Genomic DNA, 21,404 nt, shown 5'->3' with positions numbered 1-21,404 from the left:
CAATGTGTTCTGAACATTGTTGTTTTGAGGGCTTGACAGGCAAATACATGACTGATACCAGGAGTTTTTCATTCTTTCAGCCTAAATATTAGACAAGCTATATGAGCAATTATAACCGCCGTTATACATTTTCTACTTAGAGGATCTTGAAGGATTGATGATGTACCTCCTTGCTGAATGTCTGGCTTGTAACTTTTTTTTTTTTTTTCAAAAGCACTCATGTTTCAGGAATTTTGGTGTTTTTTTCCTCCTGAACAGCTACCATCGAGAAAGAAATGAGAAAACTATTTAATATCCCAGCTGGGAAGGAAACTAGGTTATGGAACAAGTATATGAGTAATACTTACGAGCAGCTCAGCAAGCTGGATAGCACTGTGCAAGATGCAGGGCTCTATCAGGGTCAGGTAAGGGGCATAACTTTTTTTTTTTTTTTTTTAAGATTCTCATGTACTGCTGTCTCTGATACGTAATTTTTTCACTTGCTTTTGTGTACTTTCAGCAAACATTGAAAATGTGATTTGTTAATGATTTTGCAAAATGTGTAGCAGACTTGCAGTTACCTTTCTTTATTACCTGAACTCTCTTTCAGGTTGTTCTAATAGAAGTGAAAAATGAAGATGGCACATGGCCTGGACAGCATTTCCTGGCAAAGTAAGCAAACATGTTCTAAAGGTTTCTGCTGTTTTGTCTAGCTTGTTTGATAGTCTTTAGTAACCACATGTTCTCTGTGAAAGCCTAGTTATCACTGGCTATTGTGGATTTCTTTATGTTCAAGATTTTCTCTCCTTCTTCAAAATACCCAACACAAAGATTCTTCAGTGGTTCTGCTGCTGGTTTCTTGTCTTAGCAACAGTCTTCCATTTTAAAGCCCATTTCAAATAGGTTGTGTAAGGATTAAATAGCTTAGGTTTCTATAGTGCTTAGGAGACGAAAGTGCTATTTATGTTGAGCCAGTCTACTTAAAAAGCTACCTCTGCAGACTGCACAGTGAAGAAAAAAAAAAAAAAAATCTGTCTTCTACCATTGTAGAAGAAAAAGGATCTTGAAGTATATTTCCAAAGCTGCCAGCAGAGAATGCTCAGAGTTCTGGTAGTTCCCCCTTAAAAAGGGTATAGAAATAGCTGAAGACTCCCCCCCCTTCCCCCCCAAAGGCAATTATAGAAGCCTGTAAATATTGACACAGATATTCTCTGGCTACTATCTAATTTAGAGATGAGATGAGTAAGATGGGGGCTTGATGCAATATCGTATGTGTAGAGTGAATGGTGTAGAATGGAAGTTGCTTGCAATGGTAAGGAACTGCTCATATCAAGTCAATTCTGTGATTTTACTAGTCTGATGGCCTACTTGCTTTCCTTTGAGTAGGCCATCAGACTTGATAAAGAAAATGTTTTTCTGTACAATACTGTTAACTTACAGAATTTGCTGCCAAGTGATCTCATTTGAGATCAAGATCTTGCTAGTGCTAAACTTGAAGAATGGGTCAAATAGGTCAGTGAAAACTATTTTGAAACAATTCTTAACTTCTGAGATACAATACTGGGTAAATGGATCAGGAGAACGTCCATAGGATTACAATCAACTTTCTGTAAAAGTACCATGTGAAAAGCCTCTAAACATTCGTATCATGTACATAATCACGTACTGGTTGACAGTCAGTCAGTATTAGAGAGGCAGCCGTGCAAGACCAGATCATAACCTTTTGTTTCCACATGAAGCAAAGCTAAAAAGGAGCTCTGTAGCATTCCCAGGCCTCAGTCTTTTCTTTTTACAGAAGCTAATCTGGTATGTAAGGACTTTTAATTAATCTCTAGTGATACTTAAATGAAAATGTTTATCAGTATGCAGATTAATATTTTCTAATGACATAGAAATAAACATTTGCTTATTGTAATGTAAAACTTGTGAAGTTGTTTGCTTGATGCTGATAATGGTGGCTGAAAGAATTTTATTAAGTCATACATACAGGATTATCTGTTCCGTTGTACTTTATCTTGGCTATTTCCTTGCCCTTATCTCTGTTAGTTAAGAAACTAAGCACGTATATTTGACGTAATGTCTTCCTTATGCAGCTGGGTGCATTGGTTTAGCAAGTTCTGCTTTCTGGCTCTTGTGCTGTTACTTAGTCTTGTAAGTTAAATGCATAATAACTGTTTGTTCAAAAACACTGTTTGGGAAGACAGAGGGGAAGAAGAAGCTGGACTGCCTCTCTCCTTGTTAGGGTTGACGTTGGTGTGTGCTGATCAGTGCACAAACTGCTGATCAAACGATAAGGACCTTTATAAGTGGCCAGGGCAAAGGCTACCTCTCAGGAAAGCAGTATGCTTTAACATCTTTGGGTTATAATGAGCCCTGCTGGACTAACGTTATGCCTTCCTACAGCAAAGGTGGCTGTGTTGTGTAAGGCAAGTTGGGTATAAAGATTGGACTCTAAACCTCTTTCTGTGTTTGAAATGGAAGGAGGAAAAAGTTGAGAACTCATTCTTCCATAGACATATGATAACAAAATATGATGACAAGCAGTAAGTATTTTGCTGCTAGGTTCAGTGGTGTTTTCTATACTGTTTTATGTCTTTAAGCTACTAATATTGTACAGCAGTTGCCTTGATAACCCCAAAACCGTGTATGAATTGTACTCATACTGTTGAAAATATGAGGAAGGCTGTACTGGATCTGGACCAGGTGTGTCCAGTAGCCTGCCTCTTAGTGTGGGCAGTAGCAGATGCATGTAGGAGGAGTTAAAAAAAGTTCCCTGTTAGAAGAGGGCATAATTAGTAATGCATCTGCCATGGTATACTGCTGTCTTCCAGTAGCCTGCAGTTCAGACTGTTCCTGAGACTTCTGAGTCTAGATATTTATGTTGAACATACATATGCTGACGGCCGGAGGGGACTTTTATTCTACTTTCTGGTGCTTCCTTTGTTGCATGCCATCACTCCCTGTCAAATGTGAGTGGGCTCGTGGCAGTCTAGACTGGATCATTTGTATATGTTCAGTTTTCTTTCTGCTGCTCTTTCAAGGGTTATTTCACAAAGGTTTTTACCTATTTTTAAGGGATTTATATTTAAAAAAGAAGTAACGAAGCTTTTGGTTTTTTTGTTACTTAATACGTTCTTAGTGAGTAAGCTAAATTCAACTTCTCTTACTTGAGTCATTGGCGTTGCTCTGTATTAATGCATTTGTAATTGCTCTGTGCTTTCCTTTCACATCAATCATAATCAGTTCTGAAGTTTACTTGGTTTCCTTCCCTTTTTTAGCATATCTTCATATAAATGCATAAATACTTAATACTCTGTAATTTAATTTGATGTTTGAATATTCTCCAGCTTCTTCTCATGTTTTATTGAGAATCCTTTTTTTTTTCAAGAGATTCTTTTCTTAAGGGTAATTTCATATTTCGTGTAGTTTTGCATGCGCTGTCTAAATTTCACTTCCTTATGAAGTTGAAATCTAGCAAAGCACAGTGCAAAGATTTCTTACTAATCTCAGATTGAGTCTTTTACATAAGTTAATGCATGCATGGAGCAGCATGGATTTTTTTTGCCCGTGGAGAGCAGGAATTCAATAAAGAAAATCATTAATAAAGCTTTTCTATATAATTTAAAAATTTAGCTGCTTTTTTAACCACGTTCTTTCACTTGCCAGATATCTCAGCAGACAATCCTCAAGGGAAAGCACACTCTGTGACTTAGAGTGTGTTCCGAGTTGATATTTTAAATTTTTTTTTTCCCTTTGTTCTGGAAACATTAGATGCCTGTACTGTAGTGAAATGTTGCCAGCATTTTAACTGTTTCTGTGAGCTGGTAAAAGACTCACTAATCTGGAGTGTAGGGTTCAAATCTTGTCACTGGGTTGGGACATGGTTTGTCTTTCCATGCACGTGTGTGTGTGTGTGCATATACATGTTGCATTAAATCAATATTATATGTTTAAGACTCCAGATTAGTGAGTATAGTACAAACTCATAGGGACTGCATAAAATCTGTGGGTGATTGTGAGCAATTGAACCAGACAACTGGTGGGAGAGGAAGGAGGAGAGAAGAGTAGCCAGAGAAAAGATACAGAGTTCCCAACCCAGAAGAGTACGAGTGTCTTATCCTGTGCACTGATGAGGTGTTCAGGGTAGGTTACACTGTATTAATATTACAGAAGGTAATTCTGTAGTAAAGGAGGTTCTTGTCTGTAGGAAAAAAATGATGCTTTTTGGAAGCCAAAGCTGGTATCAGAAGTGAGTTGGAAGTTGCATTAACAGCATGGCTAAGAAGGATAAGTGAGACTATCACCCTGAAAACCTGTTCTGCTCTTTTGTGAGGCTAAGTAAGTCTGTAATGTTGATAAGCTGTTATGCTTTCTAAATAAACTTACATTTTGAAGTTCTGAAGAACCTGAGTCCTTCTGGCTGCATCTAATGTCAGCAGAAACTGCAAATGGTCTGTGCTGAGGTGTGGTTTGGAAGGGAGTTGTGTAATTCCAAGTTTTAATCCTATCTCGGGCAAACATTTTTCTCCAGTATTCTGTTTCTCAGATGGAGAAAATACTGTTTAGCCAAGACCACGGGGAACTTTATATTTGGAGATCTTTCTTTGGGCTGCATCACTTCAATACTAAAAGCTTACGAGAAAGTTTTTCTGTATTTAGGGTTTTGATGGCATAAACTAAATGGGATGTAGAGCTCTGCTGTCAGTAGAGGAATGGTGAGCATCTGCATCGCCACCTGTGTGCCGAAAGAGGCCTTGGAAAGCTGGGAGTTCATGTCATTCACGATTCACAGAATATGTGCATGCAAGGTGACTGGGGGGTGGGTGGGTTCCCTGTCATAAGGATTTTTCCCCACTATTTGCGCCTTGTCAGAGGCACTGGCTCCTACCAGGGGAAACAACTTTTCCACATGTTTGGCAGCCTTCCGTGTGTTTCCCCAGCCATCAAGCTGGCTGATGTTTTACAGAAAAAATGCTCTTAAACTCCACAGCCGTCCTTGGGTGGTATATTCAGAGTGTGCCTGGCCACTGCTGTTTGTTAGTTTGCTGCTCCCTAAGGAACAAAATAGTTTCTTGTTGTAGTTTGAAACTGCTTTTACTTCTAGACAAGCTTTCAGAAGAGGGAATGGATTCTACTTATTCTAGGAATTTCAGAATTGGAGGCATAAGTTATTTCTGAAGGGAGGTTATATCAGTGACTCTGTGGAACTTAGTCCTCTTTAATTGTTACTTACAAGATTCCGAAAATAAAATCCTGAGCTAGCAGAGTTCCAGCTCAGTCCTAGCATGTACTTTTTTTATCCTGGGTATCATTTTCTTAGCACAAATGAACGAGAAATTGTGTCAGTTCTATAAAAATAGCACCTTTTCCATCAGGTATTGCGTTTGAAAACAGGAGTGAAGTATTTAGCATGTGCCTGGTAGCTGTCTGTCTCCCTTTGCAATATGCAGCAGGGAAATACCTTTTGCTGCTTTTGGTTGCTGCTGGAATTTTCTTGCTGTTTCCTCTTTACTGATGGCGCTGTATACTGGGTGGACTTCCCCACTCCTCATGGTACTCCCCTCGGTAAAAATGTTGAGGAGTTGTTGCTTAGTTCACCCATCTTGTAACACATGTCTTTTCTCAACTACTGTCTTGATTTAGGCATCTGTTTAACCTGATACAACATTCAGTGATATTATGTGCCAGAAATTACTGTACAATTTTAAGACCTCAGTGGTTGATATGTATTTTGTAGGTACATAATACCATAATTAAATGCCCTTTCATATTTAAAACTGATCTCCTTCCCCCAGTTCCTTGTGTGCTGATTATTTCAGAGGACCCCTTCAGCAACCAGGCTAAATATTTTGTGGGCAGATCTTTATTACATGACTTTCAAGTGCCTGAGTTTGCGGCAGATGCCATGCTTTCCGAGTAGCATTGAGTATGTAAGATAAGTTAAGGAGGCTTTTGCATGTAAGAACTTTCTAAATGAAAATCCATTATGGCCTCTGCTTTGCCAATTAAATATAAATTCTGGCTTTTCCTGCTTTGAAAAAAAACTTTTTGTCACAATATTTTTAATGTGTTCGTTTTTTTTTTTTTATATCAGTAGTTTAAAGGGGGAGGACTAATTCTGCTGTATGCTTTGAAGGTAGCCTCAACTAAATTGAAATACTTTTCCTACCTCTGTCTTCCAACCACTTGAAAGCCTTTTACAATATTTTTTTCAAGCTGTTCAGCTTAGCAGTTTTTCTACTTATCAACCATATGGCCTCACAGTTTCTGTACTAGATTAATCTAACTTTGTCCTCTTTATGCTGCTAGTCTTCAGATTTCTCCTCACTTGCCATCTGTGTGGGTTTTTGAAATGTTGCGTGGCAAGACATGAAACGGCTGTCTTTAATTGGCAGATGGGGGGCAATGTGCATCAGTATTGTGAAGCATGAAGTTGTGTACATGGGGATGAAGAACATGAGCCCAAAATACAAGCTGGACTCTGTGGGAATGTGATTCCAGTCCTGGTTCCGTCTCCTGAATGTGCTTTCCTGTAGCAGCCTTGAGGCAAAATCAAACAAGCAAGCAATTAACGTCAGTGGTTCAGCAGGGAAGTGCTGAGTGTGCATCAGTGTACATCATAGCTGTGCTTGGTAAATCCTCAGTCTTTCTTCAGTTATTACAGATAGATGAGTAACTTGTAAAATGTAAGAGTGCTTAGAATTTTTTATCTTCCCAAGTGCATTTGATTTCTATTTGTTTTTTCCACTTGGAAAGCTGTTGGCCTCTATTTCGTTGTTTTACTTATTACATGATCCTTCCCAGTTTTCTAACAGGAATTCACTCAAGGTTCTTGATGACTTTGTAGGTAGATCTTTCCCCACTCTGTGACTTGTCTCTTATCTTTGCTTTCTGATCCATTTTTTTATCTTCCCCCATAGTTCTTAGCTTTTTTGTGTGCGTAGGATACTATTGAAGTACTTCTTCGAACTCTTCAGTTGCCGTCTGACTCTTGATTATGCGCTGCCTCTATGCTTCTATTGGAAATTTTTAAATCCCTTAAGAGGTCATCCTCCTTTTGTTTTCTCCCTGTTAGATTGTCCTTATGTTATTTCCTGAGCGTCTTATTCTGTTCTCTCACTGGGGTCAAACATCACAAGCAGAGATGCTACATTTTAAAGTCTAGCGTTTTCTAGATTGCCCTTCTTTGCTTCTAGATAATTCACTACTATTTCAGGCTTCTTAAAATGTGTTCTTAATGGATTTACAGGCTATTGTTAGCTTAATTATTTTATTCTTGACCCTTGAAAACTCCTGCATGTGGACCATGAGTCTGATGATTGTTTTAATCTAGACCTTCTTGTTCTCTCATTGATCTTATCTTTGTGTCCAGGTAGTCTTGAAGTTCTACCTCCAACATGTAATGACCAGAAGGTCATGTGTTGTCCTAGAAATGGTTGCCTTAGTTATTTTTGTAGATCTGCTCATTCTTGCTAGTATACTTTCCAGTATACTTTTTGGTTGTGCTGGCTGGTGGTTTTTTGTGGGTGGTTTTTTTTTTTTTTAGCATGCTTCACATTTAGATTGTGTTTGGCATTTGTGCTTTCATCTGAAAGCTCCCGTTGTAACTTGTTTCCTTCTGTATTTATTTTACTGGTATTATATTTCCAAACTAGTAAGGTTGTCCAGCTGTTCTGCCTCCTCTTGGCCATTATGGCTTGTTCTTTGTCTTTTAGTTTTTGCTCCACAGAGGTTTGCCAAGACTATTTTCTTAGTAGCATCTGAGCTATGCTTATGCATTTTTAGTTTGTATCATTTGAGAATCAGGGCCACATTAAAAGAGATATATGAACAACCTAAAACTTGGGCACTGTCCTCTGCTGGCGCTTTACTGTGCTTTGGGTGTATTAGCCACTGTCGCGTAGCTGTTGGTGTCCTGCACCTTTTTGCATTCAGTTTTGCATGTTTATTTGGGCAACGATGGAGAGAATAGACCATTTCCCAGTTAGCTCTTGCTATAGAGAAACTAATTAGTATCAAAATAGTTTCTTTAAGCTTATTTATGTAGTACTATCTTGTGGTTTTGCTTTTTTTATGGAGTCAAAGCTGTCTGTGACAGAATATTGTTGAATTTTAGTGCCTTATTGGTCTTTTATAACACCATGTTCTAGTTCTTTTCTGGACCAGGAGAGCAGTAGTGTGGAATAGCCTGGGATTCACAACTGGACAGACTTGAGGCTTATGAACTTTTTTCATCCATTTCAATGTGTCCAGTCTCAAAATGCTGAGGATTGCTATGTGCACTGCATGCACATAGCAGTGTGTCTTGCCTCCAAGCAGCGTAGTTGTATCAGCTAGGCTCAGTAACAAACTGTTTTGTTCCCACCCTGGTTATCTTCTTACTAATTAATGTTCTGTTGGCGTGGGTGATCTGGGTTTCAAGTAGGGAAGGACTGACTTTGTCACTTCTAATGTGGGGCAAGTGTTTTGTGGTCTTAAGATTGGGATTTCTTTGCTTGCTTGTTTGAGGGTGGTTTACTCATAAACTTAAAGCTTGCTTCCCTGTCACTCATGCCATCCGAATTGCCTACTTATTTCAGCCTGGGACCCAGATTTTGCTTTAAGCCAGAATTGTTACTCCTGTTTCTGATACTTTTGTCTAGGTTTCTGTTCCAGACGAGTGTTTGGAAGTGTGATCACACAGATCAAAACAGTAAATTCTGTGTGTGGGAACTAACTGTAATGTGGCAAGTCCTTGGAGTTTTGCGGGAGGTGGGGCTGGGGGTGAAAAAAGTAGTAGCACTGTTTCTACTTCTTTTTCCTTTCTCCCAGATCAAGCACTGCAACTAGCAGAAACTTTACTACCTCTTCAAAATCATCAGCAAGTTCTTATTCCTCAGTGTCTGCCACTTCTGTCATTACTAACGGTGATAGCAGTAACTCCTATGGACTGAACAGCTCCCATCTGGGCAGGGGGTAAGAGCAGGAATGTTCTTTTTGTTTCTTCGTCCCTCATGTGAATGCATACTCCTGTGCATCCTTGCCTGTATGGAAAAGGAGTGTGATGGTGCCCTATGAGGAGTTCTGCTACTCTTGTGTACCTGTTTATCAGACTTTGCTTTTGAAACCACTATGTTCTGCTATTCCTTGCTCACTTGCAAAAGTAGCGCGTGTTTCAGAGCTTACTAACTACTAGGGCATTGCCTGATTTTGAGGGGACTGGGGGTATGAGGGAAGGGATTATATTCATTTCTCCATCTGTCAGTGTGGTAGAAGCTTTTCCAGGTAGAGATCATAATTTTTTATTAGCTCTTAGAATATATCATATAGACTCATATAGACTTTTGCTGCATTAGATAGTGTGCGGTGTACTTGTAGACAGAGGAAATGAATGTGTTATGAGCCATAAAGTAATAATAGACTGTGTAATGATTAATTTTTCCAAAGTTAGCACATACACTTCACATTCCTGGTATTCAATATTAGCCACTACGAAGCAGCAGAAACATGTAGGCTGGTTAAACAATGTCATTAAACAGTTTTTTGACTCATATTTGATGTGACTCTTAAACAGTATTGAGAATCGGTAAACTCATTGTGGAGTTCACTGTGTTATCTTTCTTCCAGAGGTTCTGGATTTGTCTGTAATTCTTACAACTGCAGGGACAGTGCTTCCCTGTCACAACCTGGACTCTGTGGGCTCAGTAACCTTGGAAATACCTGCTTCATGAATTCTGCATTACAGGTAAGAATCTTTAGCGTTAGATAAAAGAGCAGTCTCGCTCTGTGGATTAAAATCTGTGCAAAGAAAAGCATGTTTTAATGTGATTCAATGAGGAGACTGCACTTGGAATGAAAAAAAAAAAAAAGAACCCAAAAAACCCAACAAACAGAAAACCCCAACCAAACAAAAAAAAAATCAGTTCATATTTCGTTTGGCTTATGCGTAGCATGTTAGTACTGTAAAACATAGTGCAGTATGAAGGACTGGATCTGAAATACATGGCTTCTGAAAAGGCTATGGGGGAAGTCATACTAAACAGATGCCTAACTGTAACGTAAGGTCCTAATGCTGTGCTCTGGCAAAAATGGGCCGATGTGGAGGACGTTTTAACTTGTGTGTGCACAGCATAAACAGTGTGAGCAGGCCACTGCACACAGTTCTGGGGTCCATGTTTAAAGACTCTTGAAAAATTAAGAGTGTTGAAAAGCCATAGGAAGGGTTCAAGGTGATTGTGTGGGGTGGTAAGATTGTAATTGTTATGCAAAGCTAATAATTATTAGTGTACTTATTTAACTTAATCTCCTAGGTTTATTTGGTTCATTTCAAAAAATGCAGAAACTTGTTAGGGATAGTTGTTTGCTAAGGAATTCAGGCAAAATATGAGCCAACTTACATCAACTGATTTAAACAATGGGCAAACTTCTAGTGTGGCACAAGTGCTATATAATGACTCCTATTACTCTCTGGTAGCTTTGAAAGCTAGAACAGGTATTAAAATATAACTATAATGCATTATGTGTGTGGTATTCAGGATACCACAATAAACTTGGGCTGCCTTGCTTTTTTGTTCGACAGGACTTTATTTTCAGTTGTATGATGGTAACCCTAAACCACATATGTTTTCTTGAACTTTATAGCTTAGAGACAACTTTTAAAATTAATTTTGGTTATCAAAGTAACTTAATCCAAACACATTTAAATCTTAATTTTACATGCAAATTAGTCATGTTAAGGACCAATTACTTTTTCTTGTATTTTCCATTAGGCTTTAATTTTCTAGACATCCGTCTTTCAAATGCAGATTTCTGCCTTAGTTTTTGGAAATTCTTGGAATTTTGTCAGCAACGGTCTTCCAGTGAGAAACTGCTGTCAAATGATAGCTGTCTGTAAGCACTTTAATGTTGTTTGCCTGGAGAAAGACACTAACACCTGGGCATTGGAACTGGAAAAATTTGATAGGAAATAAATTCCACAAGGTACACATCAAGGCAGTGAAAGTGGGGCTGGCTAAAGGGCAGGACTACACTTTCACAACTCTCTGCAGATTGCCATGTATAACTGTGCTGGGAGATGTGTGTACATACACCTAGTTGGTGAAGGACTGTGCAGGCATCTGCTGTGGGTCCTGAAATTTCAGGCATTCAGAAAGAGCCCAGTTTCATATTTTATTGATATTACAATGCCTTGATGTCCTAGTAGTTTTGATCATAATCTCAGACTTGGCTTGCTTTTTTTTTTTTTTCTTCACATATCCAAGTCTTGCCTTACTTATCTGAGTGTCGCTTCTTGCTATAAGCTTCAAGTCTTTTATTGAATTAGGGAACCTACTTCCTTTGCTAGTTTTACTTTGGTCCTGAGGTTTACGGTGATTCCCCAGGATGTATTAAATCATTGCCATGATACACTGATAATAACTATATAAATAGGAGCGTAGATATGGAGTGGTATCCTTCCTGCCTTTAAACTTTGCTAACTTTTTGATGGGGAATTTTTAATGGCATGTGGTTATTTGTAGGACAAACTGTAGCTTGTGTTTCACCTCAAGGATGAACAAAGACCTTTCTTATTCTCACTGTTGCTTATATTAGGATTTCAAGGTTAGAGAGTGGATATGGGATGTAGACTTGAGAACACTAAGGTGACATCTCTAAAGACCTTCCTGACCTATTCTGTGCAGATTTCTATGTAATACATCAGTAAGGTAGCCTACCTGTCCTGGTTTCAGCTGGGATAGAGTTAGTTTTCTTCCTAATAGCTGCTATAATGCTGTGTTTTGGATTTAGTACGAGAATAATGTTGATAACACACTAATGTTTTAGTTGTTGCTAAGTAGTGCTTACACTAGTCAAGGACTTTCCAGCTTCCCATGCTCTGCCAGGTGCACAAGGAGCTGGGAAGGGGCACAGCCAGGACAGCTGACCCAAGCTGGCCAAAGGGCTAGTCCATAGCGTCTGACGTCATGGCCAGTATATAAACTGAGGGAGTTGGCCAGGGAGGGACGTGCTAGGCATCGGTTGGCAGGTAGTGAGCAACTGTATAGTGTATCACTTGCTTTGTATATTATTATTGTATTATACTATTATTGTTGTTGTTATTATTATTACTACTACTACTATTACTACTATTCTATTTCATTTTACTTCAACTATTAAACTGTTCTTATCTCAACCCATGAGTTTTCTCCCTTTCACCCTTCCAATTCTCTCCCCCATCCCACTGTGGGGGCAGGGAGTGAGCAAGCAGCTGTGTGGTGCTTAGTTGCTGGCTGGGGTTAAACCACAACAGTCCTTTTTGGCACCCAACATGGGGATCAAAGGGCTTGAGATAATAACAGATTAACTAGAGTGTATTAAGGAATCTGCATCTGTTAACAGTTGCTGGTCATAATATTGATTCATCTGTTCTCGGTTTTGTCTAAGGTTAATAAGCAGTTTAAGAATATCATCCAGAGATCTCCTCCAAGGCTGGATAGTTATGAGTGGCAGGGTGTGTGGGAGAGCATGGGCAAATGCCTAGGACGGTGGGCCCCTCCAGTGTTTTGGAACTTCACTCCTGAACATGTACTAAATCCTGAAAAATTAGTAGAATATTTGGAAAAAGTATGCTGTCATCCTGACAATTCCAGAGAGACACAAATCACCGCAATGTGCTGGGGCCTGGCCCATGCCTACCGAGTCCTATTAAACACTATTCAGAACGCTCAAGGGGAAGAGAAGGTCTCTGGATCTGATGGCGAAACGGCAGGCACTGCGGCTACGCCAGCCCCAGTGGCAGGCACTGCAGCTATGCCAGCCCCTGCGACAGGCGCTGCGGCTATGCCAGAGAACCAACCTGTGCCAGTATCAGTTGCCCCTATACAGAAGAAAAAATACACAAGAAAATCAACTTGTTTAGTAAGGGCTGATGATGAACCTGGGCCATCACGAGAACAGGAGGAGGAAGAGGCAGAACCCATAAATGAGATGGTAACAACCCGATCCCTGTCCCTGAGTGAGCTGCGAGGTATGCGAAAAGATTTCAGTCGTCGTCCAGGTGAGCACATCGTCACTTGGCTGCTCCGATGCTGGGATAATGGGGCCAGTAGCCTGGAATTAGAGGGTAGGGAAGCCAAGCAGCTGGGATCCCTTTCTAGGGAAGGGAGCATTGACAAAGCGATTGGAAAAGGGGCACAAGCCCTCAGCCTCTGGAGGCGACTCCTGTCAGGTGTGAAGGAAAGATATCCCTTCAAGGAAGATGTTATATGTCACCCAGGCAAGTGGACCACCATGGAGAAAGGTATCCAGTACCTGAGGGAATTAGCTGTGCTGGAGGTGATTTATAATGACCTGGATAATGAGCAGTTATCCAAAGATCCAGATGAAGTCCAGTGCACGTGGCCCATGTGGCGGAAGTTTGTACGGAGTGCACCATCATCATACGCAAACTCTTTGGCAGTAATGACCTGGAAAGATGAAGAGGGACCAACGGTGGATGAAATAGCTGGCCAACTCCAACAATACGAGGAAAGTCTCTCTTCCTCCCTATGGGCCTGCATCTCGGCTCTGGAGAAACTGCCTGACGTGCTAGCTGAGAAATTATCCTGGGAGTTCCAGCGATTCAAAGAGGATATGTCCTACTCCTCACCTGTACAGACTGGTATCTCAGCCATTAGGAGTAAGCATCCCTCTGTTCAAGAGGGAGGATATAGTGGATACACACCACGGGCCACCCTGTGGTTTTATCTGCGTGACCACGGAGAGGACATGAGGAAGTGGGATGGAAAATCTACCTCGACCCTAGAGGCACGGGTACGTGAGTTGCAAGGAAAAACAACTACAAAAGGTGGTTCTTCCAGGAAAATTGCTGCTCCAGTTTCCCGTGAGCAGTTCCCCAGACAGAGTAGAAGGGCTGATTCTGTTTCCAATCCTAATAAAGGGACTTTTGATTCACATTTACAAGAAGCGAGTAAGGAATGCTATGACCAGGACTAGAGGGGCCCTGCCTCCAGCCAGGTGGAGGAAAAGGACAACTGGGTGTACTGGACTGTGTGAATTCGATGGCCTGGCACATCAGACCCACAGGAATATAATGCTTTAGTAGACACCGGTGCACAGTGTACCCTCATGCCATCAAGCTATAAAGGGGCAGAACCCATCTGTATTTCTGGAGTGACAGGGGGATCCCAACAGCTGACTGTGGTGGAGGCTGAAGTGAGCATAACTGGGAACAATTGGCAGAATCACCCCGTTGTGACTGGCCCAGAGGCTCCGTTCATCCTTGTCATAGACTACCTCAGGAGAGGGTATTTCAAGGACCCAAAAGGGTACCAGTGGGCTTTTGGTATAGCTGCCTTGGAGACAGAGGAAATTAAACCGCTGTCTACCCTGCCCGGTCTCTCGAAGGACCCTTCTGTTGTGGGGTTGCTCAGGGTCAAAGAACAACAGGTGCCAGTCGCTACCACAGCGATGCACCAGTGGCAATATCACACCAACAGAGACTCCCCAATTCCCATCCATAAGTTGATTTGTCGACTGGAGAGCCAAGGAGTGATCAACAGGACTCGCTCACCTTTTAACAGTACCATATGGCCAGTGCAAAAGTCTAATGGAGAGTGGAGACTGCCATATAATACAGATTGGAGGCAAAGGCAGCCAAGTGGTATGCCACAACTGATATCGCTAATGCATTTTTCTTAATCCCTTTGGCAGCAGAGTACAGATCACAGTTTGCTTTCACTTAGAGGGGCATCCAGTACACCTGGAATCAACTGCCCCAGGGGTGGAAAAACAGCCCTACCTTTTGCCATGGACTGATCCAGACTGCATTGGAACACGGTGGGGCTCCAGAACACCTGCAATACACTGATGACATCATCGTACTGGGCAATACAGCAGAAGAGGTTTTTGAGAAAGGGAAGAAAATAGTCCAAATCCTTCTGGAGGCTGGCTTTGCCATAAAACAAAGTAAGGTCAAGGGATCTGCACAGGAGATCCTGTTTTTAGGAATAAAATGGCAAGATGGACATCGTCAGTGTTAAGGGAGCAGCAACTGCCCAAGCATTCACCACCCCCACCACCCCCCCCAGGGAGTCGCACACACAGCACCAGAGGCTTTCACTGCTAGGACTGGCGTCCCTTCGCAGCAGGCAGCTCCACTGAGCCGATAGGTGCCCCTTTCCAACTCCGCGCTCACACACACGCTCACCCTCGGGCGCTTTCTCTCCCCTCAGGCTCGACCCTAGGTTTCCCCGAAGCAGAGTCTCCGACACGACGTACGCCAGGCGAATTTATTGAGTGGTACAGTGGTGAAGAGCAGCTCAAGCTGGGTGCCTCCAGGGAGGGACCCCGAACAAAGAAATCCCTGGGCAATTATACCCTTACAGTCTAGTTCCCCTCCCCTCATGCGACGGTTCAGTCCAATAGCAATGTTTGGGTCTAGGGTCGTCTTGTTCCTCATTGGGTCCTTTCCCTGTCTCCAGGCAGGACATTCCTTTTCTTATCTTGAATAGTTGCAGCTTCTGCCGACGGTTTTGGCCACCTTATCTTACTGGTTTGCACTGGTTTCGGGGCCTTCCTTCATGTAGCGAGGTAAGAGTTCAGCATACAGTCAGCATATCTAGATGAAAGTTCACAGCTCGCAGCCTAAGGCTTCAACAACTCTTTTTGGATTCTTATTTGAGCTAAAAAGTGACTTCTACAACAGTCAGATCCCAGTGGATGTAATCAACAAAGTAACAGCCATGTCTCCACCAACCAGCAAAAAGGAAACACAAGCTTTCTTGGGCGTGCGGGTTTTTGGAGAATGCATATTCCAGATTACAGTCTGATCATAAGCCCTCTCTATCAAGTGACCTGGAAGAAGAACGATTTCAAGTGGGGCCCTGAGTAATGACAAGCCTTTGAACAAATGAAACAGGAGATAGTTCATGCAGTAGCCCTTGGGCCAGTCCGGGCAGGACAAGATCTAAAAAATGTGCTCTACACCACAGCCGGGGAGAATGGCCCTACCTGGAGCCTCTGGCAGAAAGCACCAGGGGAGACTCGAGGTTGACCCCTAGGGTTTTGGAGTCAGGGATAGAGAGGATCCGAGGCCCACTATACTCCAACTGAAAAAGAGATATTGACAGCATATGAAGGGGTTTGAGCCACTTTGGAAGTGGTTGGTACTGAAGCACAGCTCCTCCTGGCACCCCGACTGCCGGTGCTGGGCTGGATGTTCAAAGGGAGGGTCCCCTCTACACATCATGCAACTGATGCTACGTGGAGTAAGGGCATCGCACTGATCACACAACGGGCTCGAATAGGAAACCCCAGTCGCCCAGGAATCTTGGAAGTGATCATGGACTGGCCAGAAGGCAAAAATTTCACAATCTCGCCAGAGGAGGAGGTGATGTGTGCTGAGGCGGCCCCACCGTATAATAAACTACCAGAAAATGAGAAGCAATATGCCCTGTTCACTGATGGGTCCTGTCATCTTGTGGGGAAGCATCGGAGGTGGAAGGCTGCTGTATGGAATCCTGTACGACAAGTTGCAGAAACTGCTGAAGGAGAGGGTGAATCGAGTCAGCTTGCAGAAGTGAAAGCCATCCAGCTGGCTTTAAATATTGCTGAATGAGAAAAGTGGCCAATGCTCTGTCTCTATACTGACTCATGGATGGTGGCAAATACCCTGTGGGGGTGGTTACAGCAATGGAAGCAGAGCAACTGGCAGCGCAGAGGCAAACCCATCTCTGCTGCCGCATTGTGGCAAGATATTGCTGCCCAGATAGAGAATGTGGTTGTAAAAGTACGTCACATAGATGCTCACGTACCTAAGAGTCAGGCCACTGAAGAACATCGAAACAATCAGCTGGTGGATCAGGCTGCTACGATTAAAGTGGCTCAGGTGAATCTGGACTGGCAACATAAGGGTGAATTATTTCTAGCTTGGTGGGCCCATGACACATCAGGCCACCAAGGAAGAGATGCAACATATAGATGGGCTCGTGATTGAGGGGTGGACTTGACCGTGGACACTATTGGACAGGTATCCATGAATGTGGAACATGCGCTGCAGTCCAGCAAGCCAAGCGGTTAAAGCCTCTCTGGTATGGAGGACGATGGCTGAAATACAAATATGGGGAGGCCTGGCAGATTGATTATATCACACTCCCACAAACCCGCCAAGGCAAGTGCCATGTGCTTACAATGGTGGATGCAACCACCGCATGGCTGGAAACATATCCCGTGCCACCGCCCGGAACACTATCCTGGGTCTTGAAAAGCAAGTCCTATGGCGACATGGCACCCCAGAAAGAATTGAGTCAGATAACGGGGCTCATTTCCGAAACAACCTCATAGACACCTGGGCCAAAGAGTATGGCATTGAGTGGGTATATCACATCCCCTATCATGTACCAGCCTCTGGGAAAATCAAACAATGGATTGTTAAAGACTACACTGAGAGTAATGGGTGGTGGGATGTTCAGACACTGGGGTACACATTTAGCAAAGGCCACCTGGTTAGTCAACACCAGGGGATCTGCCAATCGAGCTGGCCCTGCCCAACCAAAACTTGTACATACTGTAGAGGGGGATAAAGTCCCTGTAGTGCACATAAAAGATATGATGGGAAAGACAGTCTGGGTTACTCCCGCCTCAGGCAAAGGTAAAGCCATTAATGGGATTGCTTTTGCTCAAGGACCTGGGTGCACTTGGTGGGTGATGCGGGAGGATGGGGAAGTCCAATGTGTACCTCAAGCGGATTTGATTTTGAGTGAAAATAACCAATGAACTGAATTGTATAATGTTAGTTCCTATATAGTACTGTATGTCATCACTTCAATGATTACTATGTGCCATATCAACAGTATACAGTAAGAATCCAAATTTATTGAAGATTATTAACCCAAATTAATGAAGAATGAACTTTGAGGAAACTGAGCAAAGTGCAGAGGTGATAGAACCAGAACTGGCTTCAGCATGCAACAGTCCAACACCACACACCATCTCTCCTGCCCTGAAAGACTGTTATGACAGATGAAGCCCAAAGTCATGGACTAAATGAACTCAACAAACATTTTAGAGGGAGAGCCTATAGACTAAGGAAATGTTATCTATGTGGAGAGAGAGAGAGAGATAAAAAGACTGGAAAAGTGGTGGTGATTAATTGGAATGTATTGAAAAGTGTAAGACCTGGGCATGACGTATGTGGTATGGAATAAGGGGTGGATACCGTCCTGGTTTCAGCTGGGATAGAGTTAATTTTCTTCCTAGTAGCTGGTATAGTGCTGTGTTTTGGATTTAGTACCAGAATAATGTTGATAACACACTGATGTTTTAGATGTTGCTAAGCAGTGCTTACACTAGTCAAGGACTTTCCAGCTTCCCATGCTCTGCCAGGTGCACAAGGAGCTGGGAGGGAGCACAGCCAGGACAGCTGACCCAAGCTGGCCAAAGGGTCATTCCATACCGTATGACGTCATGGCCAGTATATAAACTGGGGGGGTTGGCTGGGGGGCAGCAATTGCTGCTCGGGGACATGCTGGGCATCGGTCGGTGGGTGGCGAGCAATTTTATAGTGTATCACTTGCTTTGTATATTATTATATTATTGTTATTATTATTACTACTATTACTACTATTCTATTTTATTTTACTTCAACTATTAAACTGTTCTTATCTCAACTCACACGTTTCCTCACTTTTACCCTTCCAATTCTGTCCCCCATCCCACTTGGGTGGGGGAGTGAGTGAGTGAGCGGATGTGTGGTGCTTAGTTGCTGGCTGGGGTTAAACCACGACACTAACCTACCACCTTAGTAATGTGTGGAAAAACAGGCCAATGTTACATTAATTATAGGATTTGGTGAGTATTGGCAGGAGTATGATTGTAAACTTTACTCTTCTGGTACTTGGTTTTGTGTCAGACTTCAGCATTACACCAAGAGATTACTCAAATTGAAGCATCAGTGGAAGTTACAGAACAAATTAACAAAATGTGGAGGGACATAATACCAGGAGCAGATACCTTCCTTCCAAAAGCCTGTGGTTTTTTTTAGAAGGTTGCTTGTTCTTTGCTTTGCTGAACTATTAAATACAGTAACTTTAAACGAATGCTTAAAATTACTCTGCACCAAAGGATTGGAAGGTGACAAACATGATGTCAGTTTTAAAGAAATTTCTGAAGGAAAACCAAGGAGCTGCAGAGCAGCGAGTCTTACGCCTTAAGCTAGATAAACCAGTGGGAAGTGCTCCAGAGAGGAGGCTTACGCTTGCGGGCAAATACATTGTATAGGAGAGAAGCCAGTGTGGCATCTGCAAAGAGAAACCATCTTTCAGAAATGAGCTGTTAGTCTTGTGAATGCTTATTTGGTGGTGTTTCTTGTTTATTTCAACCATGCTCTTGAGTTGCAATAGTTATGCTATCCCACCCTCCTAATAGATTCCACCCCACCCCCCGCCAATACATACTCAAATTCAATCTCACCAGTTTTGTTAATAGCTGAATACATGTTCTGATGTGAAAGCTGGGTTTGTTATTTCATTGTCACACAGATTTATTGTCCTGTGCAGTAAAGTAATTTTCTTAATGCTTTTTCAGTGTCTGAGCAATACCCCTCCTCTGACTGACTATTTCCTGGAAGATAAATATGAAGCTGAAATAAATCAGAACAATCCACTGGGGATGAGAGGAGAAATTGCAGAAGCCTATGCAGAGCTCATTAAACAGATTTGGTCTGGGAGACAGTCTTATGTGGCCCCACGTGTGTTTAAAGTAAGTACTCCATGTTCTTGTAGCATAGCTTTTTGACACAAGAAACAGTGAAAGCTAAGATGCCTTCCACATATTTTGGTGTTATGAAAGCAGTAATGACAGAATTGCTTCAGTGTTGTTTCATGTTTTATGTAAGTGCTTTTCAGGGTGCAGGGAGGAACTTGCCAGTGAGTAGTGTCATACTCCGGAATTGGTTACTGCTCTTTAACATTAAATGCCTTACTTAGTAGATGACCTTCCAGCGTGAGAGCTGTTTACGGATGCGTCAGAATGATCTTTGCCACAGAACTAGGCAAGGTCATGTGAATTGCCAGCTGTGAACTTTAATCAGTGAGAAAAGGTGTGTAAGTTATAAATTTAAAAAATGAAATGATAAAGTGGAGAGCAAAATGCATCCCCTTGTCTATAACATGATTAATTGGTTTAATGTTCCCAGTGCTTCAGTGTAAAGAGCTGCTTTCAACTGCAGTACTGCAATGTAGCAGTTGTGTATGAACCCCTAGAAAAATTGTAACTCTATCTTCTGTTTTATATATGATGCAAAGATGCTCCAGTGCAGAACAATCTAACTGAAGCATCCAAGGAACACTAAGAGCTTGCTTATGTAGTGCAATCTCAGTATGCTGAGGAAGAATAACATCCCAAACGCATGAAATAAGCAGTGACCTGATATTAATGCAAATGTGTATCCTGTTGCTGTTCAGGTTTTGCCTGGTACAGTCTTGAAGTTGAGGGTATATGCTTTTGAGACCTAGAGCCAAGTGTCTTACAGACTACAGAAATTTGTCCTTTGTAGGGTCATAGGTAGTTCTGAAATAGCAAGACATTATTTAATTTCTGTGACTTGGAGTTGCTGGAACATCATCCACCACTATTAAAGTTGTTCTGTAAACTTGTGTTAAAAGGAAATATGTGAATCTGTAGTGGACATCAATAAAAGTGTCTTAATGTGGGCTGTTCTTGTTTAAGACTGGAGTAGGAATTACTCTTTATTTCCTAGTACAGTATTACTTGTAATTTTTCTAACAATGTTGCTGATTTAGTGACAGTGTTAACTATCTCTATAAGATAAACAGCCCTTCAGTTTCGGCTCCCCTGCAGTTGTCATCCTGAGTGGTTAAAATCTACTAAGCATAATTCTGCAAGTCTGGACTCCTTGTGTTTATGAGAAAACTAGTGATGGTCACTAGGACTGACCACTCCTTCAGCTAATTGTTGGTTTTCCTGTGGGACCCCTTTCTATTGTTTTTTTAGAAGCAGGAACACTAAATGGCAGCGTTGTGAGATAGCACTTACGAAACAAGAGGCTGTATTTGGGTGTGCTGTTCCTGGCTTTCGCTAACTCGGGTTGTTACGTTTCTTAGCTTCATATCACAATTTTTGGAATAGCTAGAGATCGCTGTGGCGAGGATTTCCATCTTAGTTTTAAACCAGTTTTGTTAGTTCATAAGTATCTTCTGCAAGCATTTTCAGTCTTGCAGTCCACCTGCTTCAAGATGCTACCTTATAGCAAGTCTGACTTGTGGGAACTGTAGGTTTGTGAAAGATAAATTAAGGTACAAAATGCATCAGGCAGATAGGTTTTGTGTACTGGTTGTTTGCAGGTTCCTAAATTAATACTGATAGCGTAGATTTCTAGCATCACAGCATTAAATGCATTTTTCCCTCTCAACACTAGGGGGAGTGAAATTGTTGGGAAAATTATTCTG

General features: G+C 41.9%; 1 protein-coding gene across 3 annotated transcripts in view; it reads left to right on the top strand.

The window, feature by feature from the left end:
* The window catches only part of USP4 (ubiquitin specific peptidase 4), a gene marked incomplete at its 5' end in the record, with an annotated part of 51,510 nt that overhangs the window by 6,122 nt on the left and 23,984 nt on the right, over positions 1-21,404 (top strand). The window contains 5 exons of one of the 3 annotated variants that reach the window (XM_082322491.1): positions 259-404; positions 590-651; positions 8,791-8,934; positions 9,586-9,703; positions 19,522-19,695. In XM_082322491.1, the coding sequence (XP_082178617.1) occupies positions 259-404; positions 590-651; positions 8,791-8,934; positions 9,586-9,703; positions 19,522-19,695 (644 nt within the window). Of the gene's footprint in view, positions 1-258; positions 405-589; positions 652-8,790; positions 8,935-9,585; positions 9,704-13,007; positions 13,750-19,521; positions 19,696-21,404 lie in introns of those variants that run through there. The other 2 variants (XM_082322492.1, XM_082322493.1) reach the window with 2 other exon arrangements.

The sequence above is a fragment of the Platalea leucorodia genome, assembly GCF_965183815.1.
Source record: "Platalea leucorodia genome assembly, chromosome: 9".
In the NCBI taxonomy this organism is placed as follows: Eukaryota; Metazoa; Chordata; class Aves; order Pelecaniformes; family Threskiornithidae; genus Platalea; species Platalea leucorodia.
The sequence above is the reverse complement of the archived record's forward strand: the minus strand, read 5'-3'. Positions and strand labels throughout refer to the sequence as shown.